Genomic DNA, 25,373 nt, shown 5'->3' with positions numbered 1-25,373 from the left:
TTATTTCCTGTTTTGTATGGATGGACAAAAAAGTAAAATAAGACAAAAATCATTGTTAATCTTCATCAACTTAAAATATTTTTGAGCATTATTTGGGATCTTGTTCTAGTAATCTATTGAAATAGGATGTGATGCTGCAAGAGTTGATTAAGTTTATAATTTTGTGGTTTTTCCTATTTGGGCTGGCATGAAGCTTAAAGATAACTGAAAACAAAAATTTCTATCTTACTTCAGGTCTTTTAATTCTAACTATACTTAGGAATAGTAACTTTTTTAAAGAGTAATGGAAAATTGTTCAGTATTCTGTTGCTTAACGGTTGTAAAGACATCTAGAATCCTTTCCAGCTCTGCCCCTGTCTTGCTGTAGGGTTTGGGAGCCAACCACTTGCGTCTCTTAGATGTTCTCTATTTTGCCATGTGAAAAAGAATGTTGCATGCTTGTTTTCTCTCTTCTTATGAGTTAACCTTATTAATTCTTTCAAAAAGGCTGTGTTTAGGCTTAAAAGTAAGACCTGCATCTGAGTACTGACTGTTCCTTTTAAAATTTGTCTGTGATGAAACCAATGATCTTAATATAGTATGCCTTCAGTAAATGGTATGGTTAGTATTAGTTCACGTTTTAATTTTAAAAAAATGGTATTGGTGTCAGTAACCGTCAAAATAGTTTATGAAGTGAAAGAGGTTGAAAATGTAGTAAGAGCTCTCCTTTCTAAAAAAGATAAAGATGGGACATTTGGGAAAGTTTTCAAATCATGGGAATTCTTCTTTCACAGATAATAATGGAGTTTTGATAGTGATGACTTGTTTTTCAAGAATGTAGAGAGAGATGAGGGAAGAAGTAGTTACAATGCTTAACATTTTAAAGCTCTCATAGATTTAACATCTCTTTTTCATTTAATAACAGAAAAAAGTATTCATAAAATTACCACATTTGATGTATTTAGAGGTAAAAAGTGCTACAGAAAAGTTTTAATAATCTATTTTTTTCTACTTTTAAAAGTATGTTTGGTAGAAAAGCATGCATCTTCTATTCATTCTGAATTTTTCTAGGTTTTTTTTTCCCCCTTAGTCCCTCAAACCTGTTGTTATAGGGACTCTCTCCTGTCAGTAGTTTACATTTAAAATCTGAAAAGCAGTTTGTTTTATAAATAAAATAACGCAGTTGCAATGATACACTTTGTTTCCCACCCCACCTTTTTGGGGGTTAATTACGAGAGTTTATCAGTTTTACCCCAGACTTCTGGCTCCAGGTAGAAAGATGGAGAAGATAAGAAATTAGAGAAATTTAGGCTGATGTTAACCAAACTAAGAGACAAACAATGACCCATACATAAGTCCATTTTAAAAGGAATCTTTACAACATTCACAATGAAAGTCGTCCTGACCACCTTTGTCTGCAGAGGAAGTGGGCTTAATGCTCTATGCCAGAGCCTCTTACTTGATTTGATATATGAGAAGCAGAGTGAAACAGGAGTGTGTTGGTGAGTTTGCCCTGCAACCTATGTAGTTGTTTTAGAAAATTATTTATTTGCTAATGGAGTACTTTTTCTTATTTCCTCCTTTAAAAGCTTAAATTTCTACAAGATTGTAGTGGAAATAAACTTGAATGTCTGGTCTCAGTCACCTAAAAGACTATTCCATTGAAAAGAAACATTAGTTGAAATTCAAATGTTCCCTTTTTTTATTACCGTTCTTTTCCACCACCACCCCTCCTTCCCCAGCACACATACAAGGTACAACTGAAAGCACAAGAGCTTAGTAGGATTCTAGTTTTGTCACAGTGATGAGGGAAATCACAACTCCTATAATATGATGAGGGAGCAGTGTGTGAAATACCAGTGGTTAAGAGCATGGGCTCTTATCACTGAAGTGAAGCTCGATTCCAACACTAGTGCTAGTGATTACTTGAGCAAAATTTTAAAATTGGAGTTCTGATAATACCTCATAAAGTTGATATGTAGATTAAGGGATCATCTCAGCTGTCTTGCTCTCAGTAAATGCTCAATTAATGGTGAACATTGTCTACAAAGTTTACTACTCATTTTTCTGATACTGGATAAGCTGACTAGGGCTATTTGCCGAACAAGTTCATAATATTCTCATGCCCTTGGCAGAAGTTAATGTGAATGCCTTGTTAGTAAGGAAAAGGCACTGCTGTTTATATTCTTTTAAATTTGTTGGGTTTTTTTGTTTGTTTGTTTGTTTGTTTCATTAAAGACTGAAAGCAAGCACAATCGGGGGTAGGGTCAGAGGGAGAGGGAAGAAGCAGATTCCCACCTGAGCAGGGAATCTGATATGGGGCTCAATCCCAGGACCCCAGTATCATGACCTGAGCTGAAGGCAGATGCTTAACTGACTGAGCCATTCAGGCGCCCTGCACTGCTGGGTAAATAAAGTGTGCTAAGGAGTTAAAGACAGTGTTCCAGGAGCATTGCTACTCTTTCAGTCATATTTCAAATAGCCCCTGGTACTTTTCATTTTCTTGCATTAATAAACTTTTTAAAATTTATTATAGGCTCTATTCTTGTCAAGGTCGCATCTTCTCTTCAAGCTCATTTACAGTTATCAGGAAGGGAGGTTGATGTGAACTCAGAAGTCCATGTTCAAGAAATGACTGAAGTTCATAAAGACGATGCTATAATAATTACTGGTAAGGATAACACATTTTACTATGTGAGATGAATAGTCATCATCCATACATAGGTAGAAATATGGTATGCTTTACTGCAGTTTTACTCTTTTATTCCTTTCCATTGTCACATTTTGGTGTTTGACACTTTTCTTCCAGCTGCATATCAGTAAGTAGCACAATGCAGGCATTTAGTTTGAAACACTCCCTAGATGACATTGGATAAAATCAGTTTAAAAAATTTTCTATCTCCGGGAGATGTTTGCACATCCATGTTCACAGCAGCATTACTCACAGTAGCAAAAAGGTAAAAGCAACCCAAATGTCTATTGATAGATGAATGGGTAAGTGAAATGTGGTATATACATAAAGTGGAATATTACTTGGCCTTAAAAAGGAAGGAAATCTTGTCACATGATGAAACATGGATGAATCTTCAGGACATCATGCTAAGTGAAATAAACCAGTCACAAAAAGACAAATACTGTATGATTCCTCTTATATGTGATATCTAAAGTAGTCAAATTTATAGAAACAGAAAGCAGGGGAAGGGGAGAATGGGAAGCTATTCAAAGAACATATATAGCACTTTAGTTTTGCAAGATGAAAAAGTTCTGGAGATCTGTTGTACAGTGATGTGAGTATACTTAACACTACTGAACTATAACTTAAAAATGATTGAGATGGTACGTTTTATGCATTTTTTACTATAATTAAAAAATTTTTAAGACAATTTTTTTTTCGTGGTATAGCTGCTTTCTAACTCTTGGCCTTAAATATCATCTAAATATACATGTATAACAAGACTCAGAGTTAACTTTGTGTGATTGGAATAAACACAATTTTGGTTTGGTATTATGCACATTATAAACTTGCTTTTTTAAGACAACAAATTCTCAGTCCCAGAAATACGGCTTTTGCACATTTTTTCTGATTACCTCTGGCTGCACTGTTGGCTGATACTACTTTTATTTATTGTATACATATACATACTAAATACATGTACACAATACAAAAAAAAAAAAAAAGGTGGGGGGAATTAATGGCTGGTGAAGTTTTCCTTCAGATCTTACCAGAATGGCATTGAGAAGGACATTGAAAAAGTGTGTGGTGGTAGTGGTGGTGCCAATGAAGTGTCTTCATAGATCAGTTTCATTTTCAAATACAGGCATCAATCCTCTCAAATTCTGCTGCTGCTTTATCAGTAAGTTTGTGTAATATTCTAAATTCTTTGTTGCCATTCCCACAGTCTTTATAACATCTTCGCCAGGAATGGATTCTGTCTTGAGAAACCACTTTATTTGTCCATAAAAAGCAGCTCTTCATCGATTAAAATTTTATCTCTTGAGATTGCAGCAGTTCAGTCACAGCTTCGGACTCTACTTCTGCTTCTGTTTCTTTTCCTCTTTCTACTACATTTGCATTTACTTCCCCCACTAAAGTCTTGAACCCTTCAAAGTCATTCATGAATCAGCTTCTTCCAAACTCCTGCTAATATTGATACTTTAACTCTTCCCCATGAATCATGAATGTCCTTAATGGCAGCTAGGGTAATTAATCCTTTTCAGAAGGTTTTTAATTTATTTTGCCCAGATGCATCAGAGAAATCACTTTCTATTGCAGCTATAGCTTTATGAAATGTATTTCTTAAATAATAAGACTAGAAAGTTGAAATGACTCCTTGATCCATACACTGCAGGATGGATGTTGTGTTAGCAGGCACGAGAACGTTAATCTCATTGTACATCTCATCAGAGCTCTTGGGTGACCGCTGCATTATCAATGAGCAGTCATATTTTGAAAGGAATCTTTTTTTTGAACAATAGGTCTCAACAGTGGGCTTAAAATATTTAGTAAACCATGTTGTAAACAGATGAGCTATCATCCAGGTTTTGCTGTTCCATTGATTGAGCCCAGTCAGAGTAGGTTTAGCATAATTTTTAAGAGCCCTAGGATTTCCAGAGTGGTAAATCAGCATTGGCTTCAACTTAAAGTTACCAGCTGGATTAACCTCTCTCAGGAGAGTCAGCCTGTCCTTTGAAGTTTTGAAGCCAGGCGTGGACTTCTCCTCTCTAGCTAGGAAATTCCTAGGTGGCATTTCCCTCCAATATAAGGCGATTGTATACATTGAAAATTGGTTGTTTACTGTATCACTTCATTAATGATCTTACATAGATCTTCTGGATAATTTGCTGCAGCTTCTACATTAGCCCCTTGTGCCTCACCCTGCACTCTTATTTTATGGAGACCGCTTCTTTCCTTAAACGTCATGAACCAGCCTCTGCTAGCATCAAACCTTTTTCATTCAGCTTTCTCACTTCAGTGTTCATAGATTTGAAGTGTGTTAGGGCTTTGCTCTGGATTAGGCTTTGGGTTACAGGAGTGTTGTGGTTGGTTGGATCTTCTATACAGACTGTTAAAACTTTCTCCATCCATATCAGTAATAAGGCTGTTTCACTTTCTTACCATTTGTGTGTTCACTGGTCATACTTTCAATTTTTCCTCAAGAACTTTTCTTTTGCATTCACAACTTAGCTAACATTTTGGCACAGGACACCTAGCTTTCTGCCTATCTTGGCTTTGGACAAGGCTTCCTCACTAAGCTTAATCATTTTTAGCTTTTGATTTAAAGTAAGAGGTATGTGACTCTTATTTTTACTTAAATACTTGGAGACTATTGTAGGATTATTATTGTAGGATTATTAATTGGCCTAATATTGTTGCACAATATTGTTGTGTCTCAGGAAATAGGGAGGTCTAAGTAGAGAGAGAGAGAGAGAGATGGGGGACTGACCACATTTTTCAATTAAGTTTGCCATCTTGTATTAGTGCCATTTATGGTGCTTCAAATCAGTCACTTTAGTAAAATCAAAGACCACTGATCACAGATCATCATAATACATGTAATAATAATAAAAAAGTTTAAAATATGGTGAGAATTACCAAAATGGGACACACAGACACAAAGTGAGCCACTGCAGGGTTGCCACAGATCTTCAGTTTGTGAAAAATGCAGTGTCTACAAAGCACGAGAGAGCAAAGTGCAATAAAGCAAGGTATGCCTTTATTCATTTTGTGTGTCATAAAAGTCTAAAAACTTGTTAAAAATCATAGAATCTTAACAAAAAGCATAACAAGTAGCAAAAATAAGACCTATACACATACCCACCCTCAAATGTAACTCAGTGGCTGATAGGTAGACTCTTAGTGACATAGTGAAAATTTGATGAAAATGTAACTGTATTAAATGTAGTAAGAATCAACTTCTTGTGATCTTATCTCTTGATTTTAGTAAGGAGGCAATAGAGTTACCTTTTTTGGTCCCCATAATCTAAAGCAATAATATAAATTTGTTTAATAATGTTCTGAATGATAGCATAATCAAATCATTTTGTGTATATTAAGAATTTTTGAATTAGAAATTTAAGTTACTTTGTCATTTTTTTCTTGTTACTCGTAGAATCTTGTGCCTTCCTGAAATTTACATTTAGTTTTAATTCCTTTTAAAGCCCTATTTTCAACATTTCAGCCATTAAGAAAAAAAAACCTTATTAAATCCTTTAAGAATACTTACTAGTCCTGTCACTGGATAAAGTCAGTACCTGCAGACCTGATCTCTTTTTTTCTTACCCATTCTTATTCCACACAGCCAGTACCACCTCAAGCATAATCTATTTAAAAACAAACATCATCTTTCCTTTGCATTGCCCCTGCTTCTGTCTTCTCTATTTTCCTTTATTTGGTCAATCACTCAACAAACTTGTATTGATTATTGAGCCAAACACTGCTAGAAACTAGGAATGAAAGGTATCCTCTGAGAAGGTTACATCCTAGTAAGGCAAGACAAATCAGTGAACATAGTAAAGTGGAATGAATGTATTAAATGTATGTATACAGTGGAGTGAAAGCACATGACACATCTAAATTAGACTAGCATTGTGAGTTTGAATAAGTGAGAGAAGTGCAGCATAGCTGGAGTACAGAGAGTAGGGAAAGTGGCATAAAGGAAGGCTGGAAACTTTGGGAGGGGTCAGATCATATAAAACTGATTTGGATTTTATACTAAGTGCATTGCAAAGACACCAAAAGGGTTTCATCTGGGTTTATACAACCAAATCGGTGCATTACAAATGTGCACTAAATTTTGAGTGGAGAAAGATGGTAAGGGACAATGGTGAGTAAAGGAAAATCTAATTAGCATGTTACTGCAGTAAGTCAGGAGAAAGAGGTCAGTGGCCTGGACTCCGCTGCAAGCTATCTTAAAATCAACAAGCAAACATATAAGCCTTCAATAAATTTTGGTTGAGGAAATAGGTAATTGGATGCTGTGAGAAAGATAGATGCTTACTTTATTGGTTATTATGAGGCTTCTCAAAGTATTTGTTTTCTAGTCCCTCCTTCCTTCCTAAACCAGGAAGGCCCAAATTGCAGAATGAAGTTTATTTCCTGCCCACAGTGTAAGAATCTAGGAACTAATCATCAGAATTTTTTTGTAGAGTACCACTGTATTAGCCCCAGTTGTATCTATAGATTGTCTCTCATTATTAGTTTAAATCTATTAGAGTAATTGTGCAGAGGGATCTCAGATAAAAACAGAGCATTCCTTTGGAGAGAGCTGTGTGAACAAGTGACTGAGCTTATAGAAGCTTTCATATTTCATTTTAATTCTAAAACTGTTTGGTGCCCAGAAGACCACAGACCTTATTTATCAAATGGATGGAAAAATTTTTTTCAAAGTTTATTTGACAGAGATCACAAGTAGGCAGAGAGGCAGGCAAAGAGAGAGAGGGGGAAGCATGCTCCCCGCTGAGGAGAGCCCGATGCAGGGCGGGATCCCAGGACCTCGAGACCATGACCTGAGCCGAAGGCAGAGGCCTAACCTACTGAGCCACCCAGGCGCCCCTGGATGGAATAATTTGAGAGGCCTTTTTCAAGAAAATCAGGGCAAATTGCTTTTTCTGTGGAGATTTCCAACATGAAACCCAATTTTGGAAATAATGAGCAGCTTTATGTGTGAGTTGTTATTATAGGCAGCTGAGCTCAGCTCATCTGGGCCTTCCTTACAGAGCCTATGAGGCATAGGAACAGAAATACCCTCACTGCTAAAAAGTCTGGATTATATCTGTAGCATGACTTTTGCATGATTCTGCAAGAAACCAGGCCCATAAAAATTAGTCCCTAGGGCTCAGGCTTCCCACAGGGTTTGATGTGTCAGCCCTGTAATTTTATTTGATTTCCTGCTTCATGGTTTCCCTCGTTTTTGCTGTCACTAATAACTGTACCTTGTACAATTCTTAAAGTGATTTATAAGTATTATGCTATTCGGAGGTCAAAAGAAAGCCCAGGACTCTCAGGCTGAAACATTTATGTACTTTAAAAGCTGTGCACAGTGTATATCCTTTGGGGTGCATTTTTTAATCCTTATAAGATCCTTGATTCCAAGTTTTGTGCTCTACCCATTTATGGCAAATTTAATGAGTGGTGAGTGTTTAGGTAACATATTTCTTAGAAGAAATTGACTTCTCTGTTAGGTTTTAGTCTTGGTTTATCAACTTAGATATGAAACCTCACTGTGTATATCAAGACATTCTGTGAGCCCAAAACTGCATGCGGTACAAAATCCTTTTGTCTTAAAGCCCCCAGTTTAGATGGTAGAGAGTATTAGAGATGAAGCATGTCACCAGCCAAATGATGTTTGCCCTTGTCTGCTTAGTAGAGGAGGTGATACTACTGTGTTCTCTTTATTTTAGTCAGACTGGAAATGTAAAGCATATAAAAAAATGAATTCATTTGGAATTAGACAACCAAGTCAAAAGAGAGTTCTGTGCTTTTAAGCCAGAGAGTTATACAGTTAAGGGTATTGTGATTTTACAATGGAAAACTGGTGCATGGGTTGGAAAAGAGGATGAAATGGTACTAAGCCTCCAGAATGCCACTTTTAAAATCTAGTGATGGTGTTTTCCCTCCAAAGGGGGAAAAATACCTAGTTTTTTGATATGACTCATAGAAATAATTCTTTTTCTAGAGCACACTGAAGTGAGCACACTTGAGTTTTCTCCAAGCTTATAGCGCATGGATTTGTCAGTTACGTAAATGTGCTTTAAGATGACATGGAAGAAATTCAGTAAGAGAATGAAGAGTGCTATAGGCTTATGGCTGTCTGTTTAAAAATACTTTGACAGGGAGCTAATGTGGAAAAACTGTCTTCAGATTGTTTGTGCTTTTAATGTGTTTTTGTTTCCCCATCATTTTTTAAAGTGTAAGATACTGAGAATGTCATAGATAATTAGACATCAACTTTGTTAATGTTTACCAAAAAGACCAGGTTTTGTTTCTTTTCATCTGCAAACGTTACCTGTAAGGCTAGACGGTAAATATGTTAGACGTTGCAGGCTACATATAAAAAAAATATATGTTTTTTTAATAACCCTTTAAAAATGTAAAAGTTATTCTTAGCTCTTAGGCCATAAAAGCAGGCCTCAGGCCAGATTCAGCCTGGGGCTATAATTTTTTACCATCTAGACTAGAGATTAAAGTGCAGGCCCTAATCTTAGAGCATATGAATTCTGTTTGTAATGCCTGGGAATTTTGTTTGTTTTTGTTTTTGTATTTATTGTAGTCATTTAAGAAATACCGAACCATAGCCAAATCTTATCCTGAATGATCTCTCTCCAGGAATGAGGAAAAAATGATTATGCCCATAAAATTGTGATTATATAAGATTTAAAAAACAGTGCAACCATAGAATATATATACTGTGGCAAATAAAAACACAAAATGTTCAGCATCACTAGCCATTAGTGAAGTGCAAATTAAAATCAGAATGATATACTACCTATTAGAGTGGGTAAAATAAAAAATACTGATAATACCAAATGCTGGCAAATATGTGGAAAGATTGGATTTCTCCTACATTGCTGTTAGGAATGTAAAATGATATACCTACTCTAAAATTCAGTCTAGCAGTTTTTTGAAAAAATAAACTTAAAACTACCATATGACCCAACAATTACACTCCTAGACATTTGTCTTGGACAAATGAAACTTAAAGTTTCACATAAAAACCTGTACACAAATATTTTTTTAAATAATTTTTTTTATTTTTTATAAACATATATTTTTATCCCCAGGGGTACAGGTCTGTGAATCGCCAGGTTTACACACTTCACAGCACTCACCAAAGCACATACCCTCCCCAATGCCCATAACCCCACCCCCCTTCTCCCAACCCCCCTCCCTCCAGCAACCCTCAGTTTGTTTTGTGAGATTAAGAGTCATTTATGGTTTGTCTCCCTCCCAATCCCATCTTGTTTCATTTATTCTTCTCCTACCCACTTAAGCCCCCATGTTGCATCACCACTTCCTCATATCAGGGAGATCATATGATAGTTGTCTTTCTCTGCTTGATTTATTTCACTAAGCATGATACGCTCTGGTTCCATCCATGTTGTCGCAAATGGCAAGATTTCATTTCTTTTGATGGCTGTATAGTATTCCATTGTGTATATATACCACATCTTCTTGATCCATTCATCTGTTGATGGACATCTAGGTTCTTTCCATAGTTTGGCTATTGTGGACATTGCTGCTATAAACATTCGGGTGCACGTGCCCCTTCGAATCACTACGTTTGTATCTTTAGGGTAAATACCCAGTAGTGCAATTGCTGGGTCATAGGGCAGTTCTATTTTCAACATTTTGAGGAACCTCCATGCTGTTTTCCAGAGTGGTTGCACCAGCTTGCATTCCCACCAACAGTGTAGGAGGGTTCCCCTTTCTCCGCATCCTCGCCAGCATCTGTCATTTCCTGACTTGTTCATTTTAGCCATTCTGACTGGTGTGAGGTGATATCTCATTGTGGTTTTGATTTGTATTTCCCTGATGCCGAGTGATATGGAGCACTTTTTCATGTGTCTGTTGGCCATCTGGATGTCTTCTTTGCAGAAATGTCTGTTCATGTCCTCTGCCCATTTCTTGATTGGATTGTTTGTCCTTTGGGTGTTGAGTTTGCTAAGTTCTTTATAGATTTTGGACACTAGTCCTTTATCTGATATGTCGTTTGCAAATATCTTCTCCCATTCTGTCAGTTGTCTTTTGATTTTGTTAACTGTTTCCTTTGCTGTGCAAAAGCTTTTGATCTTGATGAAATCCCAATAGTTCATTTTTGCCCTTGTTTCCCTTGCCTTTGGCGATGTTCCTAGGAAGATGTTGCTGCGGCTGAGGTCGAAGAGGTTGCTGCCTGTGTTCTCCTCAAGGATTTTGATGGATTCCTTTCTCACATTGAGGTCCTTCATCCATTTTGAGTCTATTTTTGTGTGTGGTATAAGGAAATGGTCCAATTTCATTTTTCTGCATGTGGCTGTCCAATTTTCCCAGCACCATTTATTGAAGAGGTTGTCTTTTTTCCATTGGACATTCTTTCCTGCTTTGTCGAAGATTAGTTGACCATAGAGTTGAGGGTCTATTTCTGGGCTCTCTATTCTGTTCCATTGATCTATGTGTCTGTTTTTGTGCCAATACCATGCTGTCTTGATGATGACAGCTTTGTAATAGAGCTTGAAGTCCGGAATTGTGATGCCACCAACTTTGGCTTTCTTTTTCAATAACCCTTTGGCGATTCGAGGTCTTTTCTGATTCCATATAAATTTTAGGATTATTTGTACCATTTCTTTGAAAAAGATGGATGGTACTTTAATAGGAATTGCATTAAATGTGTAGATTGCTTTAGGTAGCATAGACATTTTCACAATATTTATTCTTCCAATCCAGGAGCATGGAACATTTTTCCATTTCTTTGTGTCTTCCTCAATTTCTTTCATGAGTACTTTATAGTTTTCTGAGTATAGATTCTTAGCCTCTTTGGTTAGGTTTATTCCTAGGTATCTTATGGTTTTGGGTGCAATTGTAAATGGGATTGACTCCTTAATTTCTCTTTCTTCTGTCTTGTTGTTGGTGTAGAGAAATGCAACTGATTTCTGTGCATTGATTTTATATCCTGACACTTTACTGAATTCCTGTACAAGTTCTAGCAGTTTTGGAGTGGAGTCTTTTGGGTTTTCCACATATAGTATCATATCATCTGCAGAGAGTGATAGTTTGACTTCTTCTTGGCCGATTTGGTTGCCTTTAATTTCCTTTTGTTGTCTGATTGCTGAGGATAGGACTTCTAGTACTATGTTGAATAGCAGTGGTGATAATGGACATCCCTGCCGTGTTCCTGACCTTAGCGGAAAAGCTTTCAGTTTTTCTCCATTGAGAATGATATTTCCGGTGGGTTTTTCATAGATGACTTTGATGATATTGAGGTATGCGCCCTCTATCCCTACACTTTGAAGAGTTTTGATCAGGAAGGGATGCTGTACTTTGTCAAATGCTTTTTCAGCATCTATTGAGAGTATCATATGGTTCTTGTTCTTTCTTTTATTGATGTGTTGTATCACGTTGACTGATTTGCGGATGTTGAACCAACCTTGCAGCCCTGGAATAAATCCCACTTGGTCGTGGTGAATAATCCTTTTAATGTACTGTTGAATCCTATTGGCTAGTATTTTGGTGAGAATTTTCGCATCTGTGTTCATCAAGGATATTGGTCTATAGTTCTCTTTTTTGATGGGATCCTTGTCTGGTTTTGGGATCAAGGTGATGCTGGCCTCATAAAATGAGTTTGGGAGTTTTCCTTCCATTTCTATTTTTTGGAACAGTTTCAGGAGAATAGGAATTAGTTCTTCTTTAAATGTTTGGTAGAATTCCCCCGGGAAGCCGTCTGGCCCTGGGCTTTTGTTTGTTTGGAGATTTTTAATGACTGTTTCAATCTCCTTACTGGTTATGGGTCTGTTCATGCTTTCTATTTCTTCCAGGTTCAGTTGTGGTAGTTTATATGTTTCTAGGAATGCATCCATTTCTTCCAGATTGTCAAATTCGTTGGCGTAGAGTTGCTCATAGTATGTTCTTATAATGGTTTGTATTTCTTTGGTGTTAGGTGTGATCTTTCCGCTTTCATTCATGATTTTATTTATTTGGGTCCTTTCTCTTTTCTTTTTGATAAGTCTGGCCAGGGGTTTATCAATTTTACTAATTCTTTCAAAGAACCAGCTCCTAGTTTGGTTGATTTGTTCTATTGTTTTTTTGGTTTCTATTTCATTGATTTCTGCTCTGATCTTTATGATTTCTCTTCTCCTGCTGGGCTTAGGGTTTCTTTCTTGTTCTTTCTCCAGCTTCTTTAGGTGTAGGGTTAGGTTATGAACCTTAGACCTTTCTTGTTTCTTGAGAAAGGCTTGTACGGCTATATATTTTCCTCTCAGGACTGCTTTTGTTGTGTCCACAGATTTTGAACCGTTGTGTTTTCATTATCATTTGTTTCCATGATTTTTTTCAATTCTTCTTTAATTTCCTGGTTGACCCATTCATTCTTTAGAAGGATGCTGTTTAGTCTCCATGTATTTGTGTTCTTTCCAAACTTCCTCTTGTAGTTGAGTTCTAGCTTCAGAGCATTGTGGTCTGAAAATATGCAGGCAATGATCCCAATCTTTTGATACCGGTTGAGTCCTGATTTAGGACCGAGGATGTGATCTATTCTGGAGAATGTTCCATGTGCACTAGAGAAGAATGTATATTCTGTTGCTTTGGGATGAAATGTTCTGAATATATCTGTGATGTCCATCTGGTCCAGTGTGTCGTTTAAGGCCTTTATTTCCTTGTTGATCTTTTGCTTAGAGGATCTGTCCATTTCAGTGAGGGGAGTGTTAAAGTCCCCTACTATTATTGTATTATTGTTGATGTGTTTCTTTGATTTTGTTATTAATTGGTTTATATAGTTGGCTGCTCCCACGTTGGGGGCATAGACATTTAAAATTGTTAGATCTTCTTGTTGGACAGACCCTTTGAGTATGATATAGTGTCCTTCCTCATCTCTTATTATAGTCTTTGGCTTAAAATCTAATTGATCTGATATAAGGATTGCCACTCCTGCTTTCTTCTGATGTCCAGTAGCATGGTAAATTCTTTTCCACCCCCTCACTTTAAATCTGGAGGTGTCTTCAGGCTTAAAATGAGTTTCTTGGAGGCAACATATAGATGGGTTTTGTTTTTTTATCCATTCTGATACCCTGTGTCTTTTGATTGGGACATTTAGCCCATTAACATTCAGGGTAACTATTGAGAGATATGAATTTAGTGCCATTGTATTGCCTGTAAGGTGACTGTTACTGTATATTGTCTCTGTTCCTTTCTGATCTACCACTCATAGGTTCTCTCTTTGCTTAGAGGACCCCTTTCAATATTTCCCGTAGAGCTGGTTTGGTGTTTGCAAATTCTTTCAGTTTTTGTTTGTCCTAGAAGCTTTTAATCTCTCCTTCTATTTTCAATGATAGCCTAGCTGGAATAGTATTCTTGGCTGCATGTTTTTCTCATTTAGTGCTCTGAAAATATCATGCCAGCTCTTTCTGGCCTGCCAGGTCTCTGTGGATAAGTCAGCTGCCAATCTAATATTTTACCATTGTATGTTACAGACTTCTTTTCCCGGGCTGCTTTCAGGATTTTCTCTTTGTCACTAAGGCTTGTAAATTTTACTATTAGATGACAGGGTGTGGGCCTATTCTTATTGATTTTGAGGGGCGTTCTCTGAACCTCCTGAATTTTGATGCTCGTTCCCTTTGCCATATTAGGGAAATTCTCCCCAATAATTCTCTCCGGTATACCTTCTGCTCCCCTCTCTCTTTCTTCTTCTTCTGGAATCCCAATTATTCTAATGTTGTTTCGTCTTATGGTGTCACTTATCTCTCGAATTCTTCCCTCGTGGTCCAGTAGCTGTTTGTCCCTCTTTTACTCAGCTTCTTTATTCTCTGTCATTTGGTCTTCTATATCGCTAATTCTTTCTTCTGCCTCATTTATCCTAGCAGTGAGAGCCTCCATTTTTGATTGCACCTCATTAATAGCTTTTTTGATTTCAACTTGGTTAGATTTTAGTTCTTTTATTTCTCCAGATAGGGATATCTCCCGAGAGGGTTTCTCTAATATCTTCCATGCCTTTTTCGAGCCCGGCTAGAACCTTGAGAATTGTCATTTTGAACTCTAGATCTGACATATTACCAATGTCTGTATTGATTAGGTCCCTAGCCTTTGGTACTGCCTCTTGTTCTTTTTTTTTGTGGTGAATTTTCCACCTTGTCATTTTGTCCAGATGAGAGTATATGAAGGAGCAAGTAAAATACTAAAAGGGTGGCAACAACCCCTGGAAATTATGCTTTAACCAAATCAGAAGAGATCCCAAATCGTGAGGGGGGAGAAAGGGGATAAAAAGAGGTTCAAAAAGGAAGAAAAAAAAAAAAGAATTAAAAAAAGAGAGCGAATAAAGAAAAGTATAAAAAAGAAAAATATTTATATTAGATAAACTAGTTAAAAAACGTTAAAAAGGAAAAGGTTAAAAGTTAAAAAAAAATTTTAGCAAAAGAAGAAAAAAAAATGAAAAAGAAAAAAATTACTTTAACTGCAAGACTAAGAAGTCACAGGGAGAAAGCCATGAGTTCCGTGCTTTGCTTTGTCCTCCTCTGGAATTCTGCTGCTCTCCTTGGTATTGAAATCGCACTCCTTGGTAGGTGAACTTGGTCTTGGCTTGATTTTTTGTTGATCTTCTGGGGGAGGGGCCTGGTGTAGTGGTTCTAAAGTGTCTTTGCCCCAGGTGGAATTCCACCGCCCTTACCAGGGGCCGGGCTGAGTAATCCGCTCGGCTTTGCTTTCAGGAGCTTTTGTTCCCTGAGTGCTTTCCGTAGAGTTCCGGAGGACGGGAATACAAATGGCAGCCTCCTGGTCTCTGGCCTGGAGGAGCCGAGAGCCCGGGGCCCAACTCCTAAGTGCGCCCTCAGAAAACAGCGCCCAGTAACTCCTGACTGCCTGACCTCCGGCCGCGCTCCGAGCTCACCAAGCCTGCGACCGGTTCAAGGCAACACCAGGCTGCGAGCTTACTGTCGGCTCTGTGTCCGCAGCCGGCTTTCCCGTTCCAATACCCGCAAACTCTGCGACACTCAGACACCCCCGATCCTTCTGTGACCCTGCGGGACCTAAGGCCACGTTGACCCCGCGTGGGCTTCGCCCCGGTTTAGCCTCTGGAGTGATGTCCCTCAGCAGAACAGACTTTTAAAAGTCCTGATTTTGTGCTCCGTTGCTCCGCCGCTTGCCGGGAGCCGGCCCCTCCCCCCGGGGTCTATCTTCCTGTCACTTTGGATTCACTTCTCCGCCAGTCCTACCTTTCAGAAAGTGGTTGTTTTTCTGTTTCTAGAATTGCTGTTCTTCTTCTCTTCGATCTGCTGTTGGATTTGCAGGTGTTTGCAATCTTTAGATAAGCTCTCTAGCTGATCTCCTGCTAGCTGAAGTAGTCTCAGCCTGCTACTTCTCCGCCATCTTGACTCCTCCCCCTGTACACAAATATTTATAGCTTTATTTGTAATACCCAAAGCAAAAAATGTTGAGAATACCCTTCTGTTAGTAAATGGTTACACAGACTGTAGTATGTCTATATAATGGAATACTATTCAACAATAAAAAGGAATGATACAAGTGTACCTGGGTGGCTCAGTCAGTTAAGCATCTGCCTTCAGGTCAGGTCATGATCCCAGGGTCCTGGGATTTGGCCCCACACCCACCTTCTGCTCTGTGAGGAGCCTACTTTTCCCTTTCCCTCTGCCTGCTGCTCCCCCTGCTTGTGTTCACTTTCTCGCTCTCTGTCAAATAAATAAATAAATAAAATCATAAAAAAAAAAGAATGATCTATTGATAAATATCTTATATAACTTAGATGGAACTAAAGGGCAGCATGCTGAGTGAAAAAAGCCAGTCTCAAAATGTCATACACTGTATGATTCCATTTATATGACATTTTTAGAGTGACAGTATTATAGAAATTGAGACTAGACAAGTAGCTTCTGAAGGTTAGGGAAGGAGACAGAGGATAAGACTATAAAGAGACGTCACAAAGGAAACTTGCTTTGTGGTGATAGAACAGTTCTATATCTTGATTATAATGATGTCATAAATCTATACATGTGGTAAAATGTCATAACAGTAAACACAAAAAGTGTATGCAAAAAATGATGAAATCTGAGTAAGGTCTGTAGTCTGATTAATTGTACTTTGCCAACCAATTACTTGGTTTTGGTAATACATTATGTTTATGAGACCATTGGGAGAACTGGGTTAATGGGTGCCCAGGACCTCTGTGAACTATTTTTGCAACTTGTTATGAGTCTTTATTATTTCAAAAAAAGAAGTTAGTGTAATAGAGGGAATGAGAGAGAGGAAGACAATGGGGAGAGGGAGAAAGAAACAATAGAAGTTTCCAGTCAAGAAATGGAATAAAACTGGTAAAAAATACAAATCAGTGGACTGATTTACCCTTTTATCTAAAACAACAACAACAACAAAATTTTGTAAACAGAAAAATAGCACGAGGAAACAGTTTCTAAGACATTATATATCAGGTAAGGAGAGAAAGTGATCACTGAGGGATGGGAAATAAACAAAATGAGCCCCTGCCTAGTCCCTCGAGAGTCTCCAAGTTGTGGTACACAGGGAGAGGGAACCACTGTGGAACCCAGCAGACTCCCAGAGTTGAGGAGACCATGATGAGAGTCCAGACCAAGACGGTGAGAGTTCATAGGACAAAGTACCAGAGGAAAAAGAACCTTGGTGTTTGCACCAGTGCAAGAACACTGCGAGACTGGAAAAAAACACAACTTACAGGGCATTGGGTAGAACACTTAGTTGTTAGAAACAGTTGTCCCTAGACTGAACATTCTTCTAGAACTGCCTAACAAATCACTAAAGCAAGAGATAAAAGGCTTAAACTGTTTCCAAGTAACGTAACTGCATCCCTGAACCAAGCTCAAGATTTACAATATCTGGCATTCAAAGATGATCAAACATGCAAAAAGGCAAGAAAATATAACCCATAATAAAGGGAATATCAGTTGAAATCCATCTAGAACAGATACAGATGTCTGAATTAGCAGAGAAGGAAAATAAGAGAGTTATTATAACTGTATTCTACCTGTTCAAATATAGCATAAAGTTAACTAAAGATGAAGACATGAAAGATGTAAAAAAGATCAAAATTGGATTTCTAGAAATGGAAACTGCAATGTCTGAACTGAAAAATACAGTGGATAGGATTAAACAAAAGATTTGAGGAACAGTCTTTCTGAGAATTTCTTGGGCAAAACGGATTGGCTACTTGCTCAAAACCTAGAGTACTGTTGACTTTGTTATTAGTCCAGGTAATTGAGAGAAAATATAAATGATGGGAACCATTAAAACTAGCTCAAAAATATTTTCTTATCGGTAATGACTTGTTAAGATGCCTGGAGTTACATTTTTGTCAAGGGGAGACTGTAAACAGTTATTGAATGTTGACAACATTAAAACATTTGGTTATAGAATTGTGTGTGGCTAGAGGTTTTATTTGTGAAAAGTATGCATTAAAATAATAAAATTTCATGTTTCATAGGTGTCTGCTTTACTTTCCTAGCCATTTGGTAAACTTTTTGAGGATATTAGCATGTCTTTATACATCTTTTGAGTGTAAAGATATAAACTACGTTAGCATGGTGCTTCCCAATAGTGGGTGGTCAGTAGTGTATAAAAGTGTAAAAGAGGGAATCCTCCAACCGTGAACATTGAAGTTAAATATGCTGCTAATAAGGCAGCACGGAAATTATCTTCTGAACCAAATGTTTAAATAAAGTCTGTTATAAGGGTTGGGAGAGGGAGGTGGAGTTTCAGAACAAGGGAGGAGAAAGGAGAAGCTCACCTTTGCCAAGAAGCTTTTTAAGCCTATTTTTAAACCAGAGAATTTAATTTTGCAAAGTATTACTTAATCTTTGTGCACAGCTAGTGCTGATTAGATCAGGTATATTTGGGGTTAAATAATGATTAATGCTTCTCAACTAGGTATTTGGGGGAAAATAAATAAAAGAACTTGGAAATTCATATATTTATATGGTTGGATTTGGACAGGGTAGACTTAGAGAGCAAACACTGGAGTTTAGAAATGTGTTCTGAGGGGTACCTGGGTGGCACCGTCAATTAAGTGTCCAGCTCTTGGTTTCAGTTCAGGTTATGATCTCAGGGTCCTAAGATTGAGCCCCACATCAGGCTCTGTGCTCAGCACAGGGTCTGCTTCAGATTCTCTCTCTCCCTCTTCCTCTACCCATACTGCTCGTGCATGGGTCTCTTAAATTAATTAATTAATTAATTTTAAAGACACCCAAAACCATGTCCTGAAAACAAACTTTTCCTCCCACTTAATGGAAGCCAAACTATATAGAGATAAGGTAGTCATTTCCCATTTTTGCCAAATAAAACATTATCCTTGGCAAAGGGAATTAAATTTACTTAATTTGTTTTGTTGTTTTCTGCAACTGCAAGTTCCAATATGTGTTGCAAGATTTTTGTAGGAGGGAATTTATAAACTTTACGAATTAGAAGTAGAGTCTCCACAGATTCAGGCCAACCAAAGTATGAAGATCTTTGGGTAAATTACTTATAGGCAAAATAGGGAAAGCTATTTTCAAGCAACCTAAATGGAATTGTTTAAACTGTCTTTCTTTTTGAGTATTGTTTTTAGGCTAAAATTGCTGTGTGTTCATTTTGTTAGTAGCAGTAGCATTATGTGCAATATAAGGGCCAAGGGCAGGCTGTCCTAAGATGGACTACTTTGGGATCAAGATTATTTCAAGTCAAAAGTAATCAAAACCTAGCAAAATGCAGGTAAAGCTGTCTGCCTCCTCCTCAGCTGCATAAATTTACATTGGAAAGGAGAGTCTGAGCCAGCAAGAGAGCTATTAACAGAGACTCCCCTTTACCTAAGAAACTTATCTGCATAATGGGGCAACTTTTGTTTCTCAAAACATCTCTTTTCACTTTCCTGCTAATGGTCTTCTCCCCTTTGTATCAGGCCGATCCCTCTCCTTAGCTTATATAAACTTCATATTGCCTCATTGTCTTTGGGATTTCATGTCTGTGGATTCCTCGTGTACACCTATTAAATTTGATATTTTCCTGTAAATCTGTCTCATATGAGTTTGGTTCTAATTCCAGCTAGAAGAACCCTAGGGCAGGGGAAGGTCTTCCACCCTTATAGTAGCCTCTAACGCTCCAAAAGGAAATGAGTAGATTGGTTTCTCTTTCCATAAGCAAGAAAAGCATGACTGCGGACGCAATGAATATTAAAGAAAAAAAATCTTAGATAGTTGGGAAAGCCTTACTGTTATTTATACTTTGCTATTGATGCCAGATGGTGTGAAAAAATAATAAAGGTGGGGTGCCTGGGTGGCTCAGTCAGTTAAGCGGCTGCCTTCAGCCCAGGTCATGATTTCAGGGTTGGTATCAAGCCTCCCATCAGACTCCCTGCTCAGCAGAGAGCCTGCTTCTCCTTCTCCCTTTGCCTGCTGATCTGCCTACTTGTACGCGCTCTCTCTCTCTCAAATAAATAAACATTTTTAAAAAATAATAATAGTAATAATAAAGTTAGAGCAACCAACACTTAGGATTTCCAGTTCTTTCCTCTACATTTATTTGAATTACTAGGGAAAAAATTCTGTGTTATAGAAAGACTCTTGGGTGCAGGTACCTCGAAATTGTGACCTACCAAATGCAGCACAGGCACAAAAAGGACATTTAAATTGACAAAGCTGAACCCCTTAATAATGAAGAGTTGGAAGAAAAAAAGAAGCTCCCATGAAATAACAAAATTCAGCTAGGTAAATTTGAAAATCTAAGTGGCTTTATTAAGCAATTTATGAATTGGGCAGCACCTCACCTAGTGAGTAGAGAGGCACACCAAGGAGTTGTACAAAATGGAAGGTTTTTCCAGAGGAGAATGGGGGTAAGAAAGTTATTAGCGAAAGAAAAAGATTGTTCCATGCTAGGCCCTTTCTAGGTTGAAAAAGCAAAGTGGTCTTATAATTCAAATGACCTCGTCTTCCTCTGGGATGGAGGGATGGAGAGGACCCTTGTGGCAAACTCATTGGCACTGACTGAAAAATTCCTGATCGACCAGCTAAGACTACATTTCTGGGGGAGTTTGAAACTGCAATTAGATTTTGTATTACACACCTGTTTGGGAGCTTGGCCTAAGTGACACCATTTGGGCTTGGGATGGTTTTTTTATTTTGGGGGGTTTTGGGGTGTGTGTGTGTGTGTGTGTGTGTGGTTTGTTTTTTTTGTTGTTGTTGTTTTTTCGGGTTTTTTTGTTTGTTTGTTTTACATTTCTAATACATGGATTTACCAAAAAGGAATGAGATTTAACTAGTTTACTGAGAAGTAGATAATACAGAGTAATAATTCTAAAGTAGAGAATACATAAATAATTCCAATACATTGAAATATAGCAAGAAAAGTGGAAAGAAAAACTCCAGAGGAAGTCATTGGATACTTGAAAGATGCAGTTAACTCTAAAACATAGATAGACGAGATTATGTCTCAGATGAAAGGAGAGGCAAGAACTCAAAGAAGAATTTGTCTCAAAGAAGCACTTGACAGGAAGACTGGATGGTACAAAGCACCTTTTCATCAGCTAGGAACATCACATGGTACTAACAAAGGAAAAAGCTATACTAAAGAAAAGAATTGTTTCCTGATTTTTGTGCTTGGAGTCAGCAAAGAAAATGTGTATGAAGAATTGAGACAGTGTATTCACAAGTCTTTTCAGTTCAGATTTGACTGGTCTCTTAAATCCAGAATGGCAATGGAGCTTAAGAGGACATATAACACCTTAATTACCTTGATCGAAAGAAAAAAACATGGAACTAGAAGAGAGATGGGAAATGAACCAGGTGAGCTCTATGCCTGCTACAACATATTACCCGGAGGGAGTTTCCATGGTGCAGGGCAGGAAGGGGTAATACAGACAGAGCCCAACAGACTCCTGACAAGGAAGAGACTAAGTATCTGGGGAGACCAGGACTGCTAGATTTCCCAAGAGAGAATTCAAGAGAGGAGGGAGCTGCACATGGTGCCTGAGAGCATTCAGCAAAGTACTGATCAGCATGTGTGTCAGGAAACTATCTGATACCTGCCAGAGTGTGAATGAACCTCAAAATGATTATGCTGAGTGAAAGCACCTAGACTTTATATATATATACATACATGTATAGATGTATATGGTTGTGTGTGTGTGTGTGTGTGTGTATGTACACATACAGATATATACACACATACATATACATATATATACATACACACATATATATGGTTTTATTCCATTCATTAAAATTTTAGAAAATGCAACTAATCTGTAGTGACACAAAGTAGATCAGTGTTTAGGATGTTGGGGGGGACTGGAGGTGACAGGTAGGGAAGGGACAGGAGGAAGAGATGACAAAGGAGTATGAGGCAACTTGTAGGAGTGATGGTCATTATTTTGATTGAAGCGATGGTTTCACAGAGTTTTACATATGTCAGACCTTATTGTATTGCATATGTTAAGCACTTAGAGTTTGTCAGTTGTACTTAAACCTCTTTAAAGCCAGCATTTCAAAAAGACCCACAAAAATCCAAAAACAAAGAGTCGCTTCCCTTTCAGTTGTTCTGAGAGAATGAAAAGAAGGAACAAGCCCAGGTAACCCCTTTGCAACTCTCCCAACTCATATTCTTTTTTAAGACTTTTGTGGTTACAAAGTATTTTTCAGTTTCAGAAATGTGTGGTTAGGATCTATGTAGTCAAATACTGCTCTTGTCAATGAAGATGTAACTATGTAATTCTGTGTTTCAGGGCTCATGAATCAAGCAAGCAAACATGAAAAATGGATTAAGGCTGATGCCCCAGAAGGCACTGTAAATCTTAGAAGTCAAAGCTGGTTTCAGTCCCTAAAACTGCAGGACTGAGAATGATTTGAATTGTATTTATAATTTTGAGCAATGATTAGCAGATCTGTGACTACAAAAATGCAAACACCACAGTTCATATAAATGCTGAAAACAACAAACCGGAATGAATACTGGTGAATTGTCTTGTGGGAGCCTTTTCAAAATTTGTATTTAGCTATTATATTTGTTTCCTATTGCTCTGTAATGAAATTACCACAAACTTACCGTCTTAAAGTCACACTTACTTTTAGCTCACAGTTGTGTAGGTCAAGAGACCTGCATGCTCAGGGTGGACAGGGCTGGACTCGGCATTACCCAGGCTGTGTTCTCATCTAGATGCTCTGGGTGGGGAAGTCTACTTTCAAGTCTGTTTATATTGGCAAGATCCAGTTCCCTCTGACTACTACTGAGGTCTCTGTTTTCTAGCTGTCCGTTAGTGATCTCTCTAAGCTTGTACAGGCCATTTGCATCCCATCTCATGTGGCCCTCTCCATCTTTAAGCCAGCAGTGATGCATTCGGATGTTTCTGGTACTTTGTATGTCTGACCTCTTCTGCAGCCAGCTGGAGAAACTGTTTTTAAAGGTCTTAACTTGATTTGATCAAGCCTGCCCAGAATAATCTTTGTTTTGCTGTATAATGTAACATAATCATGGGAGTGCTATCTCCTCATATTTATAATTTCTGTTTACACTCAGGAGAAAGAGATTATACAAAGGCATAGGTAATGGGGAGAAGTTGTCTTAAAATGTCTTGCACCACAGCTCTCGTAACATGTTTGCTACTTAGGGCCTCTTATGACAGCATAAATTTAAGCTGTGAATAAAAACATCTAAAATGGGGGCACCTGGGTGGCTCAGTGGGTTAAAGCCTCTGCCTTCAGCTCAGGTCATGATCCCAGGATCCTGGGATCAAGCCCCACATCGGGCTCTCTGCTCAGCGGGGAGCCTGCTTCCTCCTCTCTCTGCCTGCCTCTCTGCCTACTTGTGATCTCTGTCTGTCAAATAACTAAATAAAATCTTTAAAAAAAAAATCTAAAATGTGATGCATTTGCTACTGATTTCTTTCTTTTCTTTTTTTTTTTTTTTTGGTGTAATTTAAGATATAATGCATTGGGAAGAGGAGAAACATTCAGTGATTTTTCACAATGAAGATTGATTTTCACTTTAACAAGTGTACTGTATAAAGTTATTTCCTGAATTCTCTTTCAAACCTTACTTGTCTACTTCTGGGACATTTAACTTATATAAGACTGAATAGTCCTATCTTTTGGATTATGTCTTTAATGATAAGGATAAATCAGTTCTTAAACAGTGCTTTCTAATAAACCTTCTCAAACATGATGATTTATAATAATCTCTTTGTTAATATTTTATTTAGAGCTCTATTTTTAACTTTATAGTTACAAAACAAAAAGTGAACTTTGTGGAATATCTCAAAGTCTCCTTTAGTTCAATCTTCATGAAATCAGAATTTATAGAAGTTGGGACAATATTCATGTTAGTATGTTTGATGTGGTTATAGTGTATGTGTGCTAAATTATTAAGTAGAGGAAACTGTAAGGCAATGAGGCAGTTTTTATAATCTTTTTCACCCTCATGCAATTATATAAATATTTATTTTCATGACTAAAAATAAAGTTTATGAAATAAGTCAACAACAGCCAGAAAAGTCATGAGCAGAACAGCTGTAAATTGTATTTAAAACTATTAAAAGAATTGTACATATTTGAATCACATAGTCAAGTCCAAACAGAAAGGATAAGCTGCCATATTTTAGTTTCTCGAATACTCACCCATGGATAGCAAATGCTTAAGAGCTGAAGACCTAAGTAATATTTTGGATGTTTTGAGTGCTTTGCCCTGAGAACTTGAAGATTTCTCCACATGTTCATTCTGCTTCTTGGTAACCTTTTAGCTCACCTTTTCTAACATCTACCCCTTTTCTTTCATTTTTATGGTTATAAAATTTGTCTTTTCATAAAGAACAAATATGCTCCTGTTTTTGTTTAAAAGAGGATCTTTCTCAAAAGAGTTTTGGAGCAAGCTTTGACAGTTAAATACTAAACACCCTGCTTGGTTTCTAGGGAACATAATAGGGTATCTTTCTCCTTACCCTTGGTCTTCCCCAAGTAGGTTTTATTCCTTTAGAAAGCAGTTGTCTCTTTTATAGATCTCTCCAGTTGTGTGCTTGAAACACTTAGGATCAGAAGCCAGTTTTTCTGCAGCTGCCAGAAATCTCTAGATTTAGTTAAAAATTACCCTGTTAAGCCATCTTAAGTTCCTTGGCTCAGGTCTGAAAATTTCCTACTCAGCTGATTCCTCTGCTGTCCACTTCTATGGTTCTAGGAACCATTCTACAGCTAAGTAATACTACCTTATTTAAAAACTCTTTCAAAATCAACCTTAAAGGGGGAGAATTATTAAAAGCATTTGTCTAATACAGAAAACCTTATAACAATACCTTGTGTAGCCCATTTTAAACTTTTCAAAATTACTCATATTCTTTACCTTGAGTTTATCCTTACTTCAAATTTGTGGGATACAAGAAGACAGTGACTAATTTCACTTAAGAGATAAGGACCAACAGCATTTTTCACAGAACAAGCAATCCTAAAAATATTTTTTTCATAGAATAAACAATCCTAAAATTTGTATTGAACCAAAGTAGACGCTGAATAGCCAAAGCAGTCTTGAAAAAGAAAAACAAAACTGGATGTATCAGAATTCCAGATTTCAAATTATTTTACAAAGCTGCAGTAATCAGAACAGTATGGTACTAGCACAAAAATAAACAGATAGAAAGACCAGAAATAAATACACAATTATATGGTCAATCTTTGACAAAGGAGGCAAAAGTATGCAATGAGGAAAAGATAGTCCCTTCAAT

General features: G+C 37.5%; 1 protein-coding gene across 2 annotated transcripts in view; it reads left to right on the top strand.

Moving 5' to 3' along the window:
• The window catches only part of FAM185A (family with sequence similarity 185 member A), a 60,950-nt gene extending 37,563 nt beyond the window's left edge, over nt 1–23,387 (top strand). For both annotated transcript variants that reach the window (XM_044245874.1, XM_044245873.1), the window contains 2 exons: nt 2,516–2,650; nt 22,392–23,387. In XM_044245874.1, the coding sequence (XP_044101809.1) occupies nt 2,516–2,650; nt 22,392–22,504 (248 nt within the window). In that variant the 3' untranslated portion in view covers nt 22,505–23,387. The remainder of the gene's footprint in view (nt 1–2,515; nt 2,651–22,391) is intronic.
• Nucleotides 23,388–25,373: the final 1,986 nt, after the last annotated feature.

Source organism: Neovison vison, chromosome 4 (genome assembly GCF_020171115.1).
Source record: "Neovison vison isolate M4711 chromosome 4, ASM_NN_V1, whole genome shotgun sequence".
NCBI lineage: Eukaryota > Metazoa > Chordata > Mammalia > Carnivora > Mustelidae > Neogale > Neogale vison.
The sequence above is the reverse complement of the archived record's forward strand: the minus strand, read 5'-3'. Positions and strand labels throughout refer to the sequence as shown.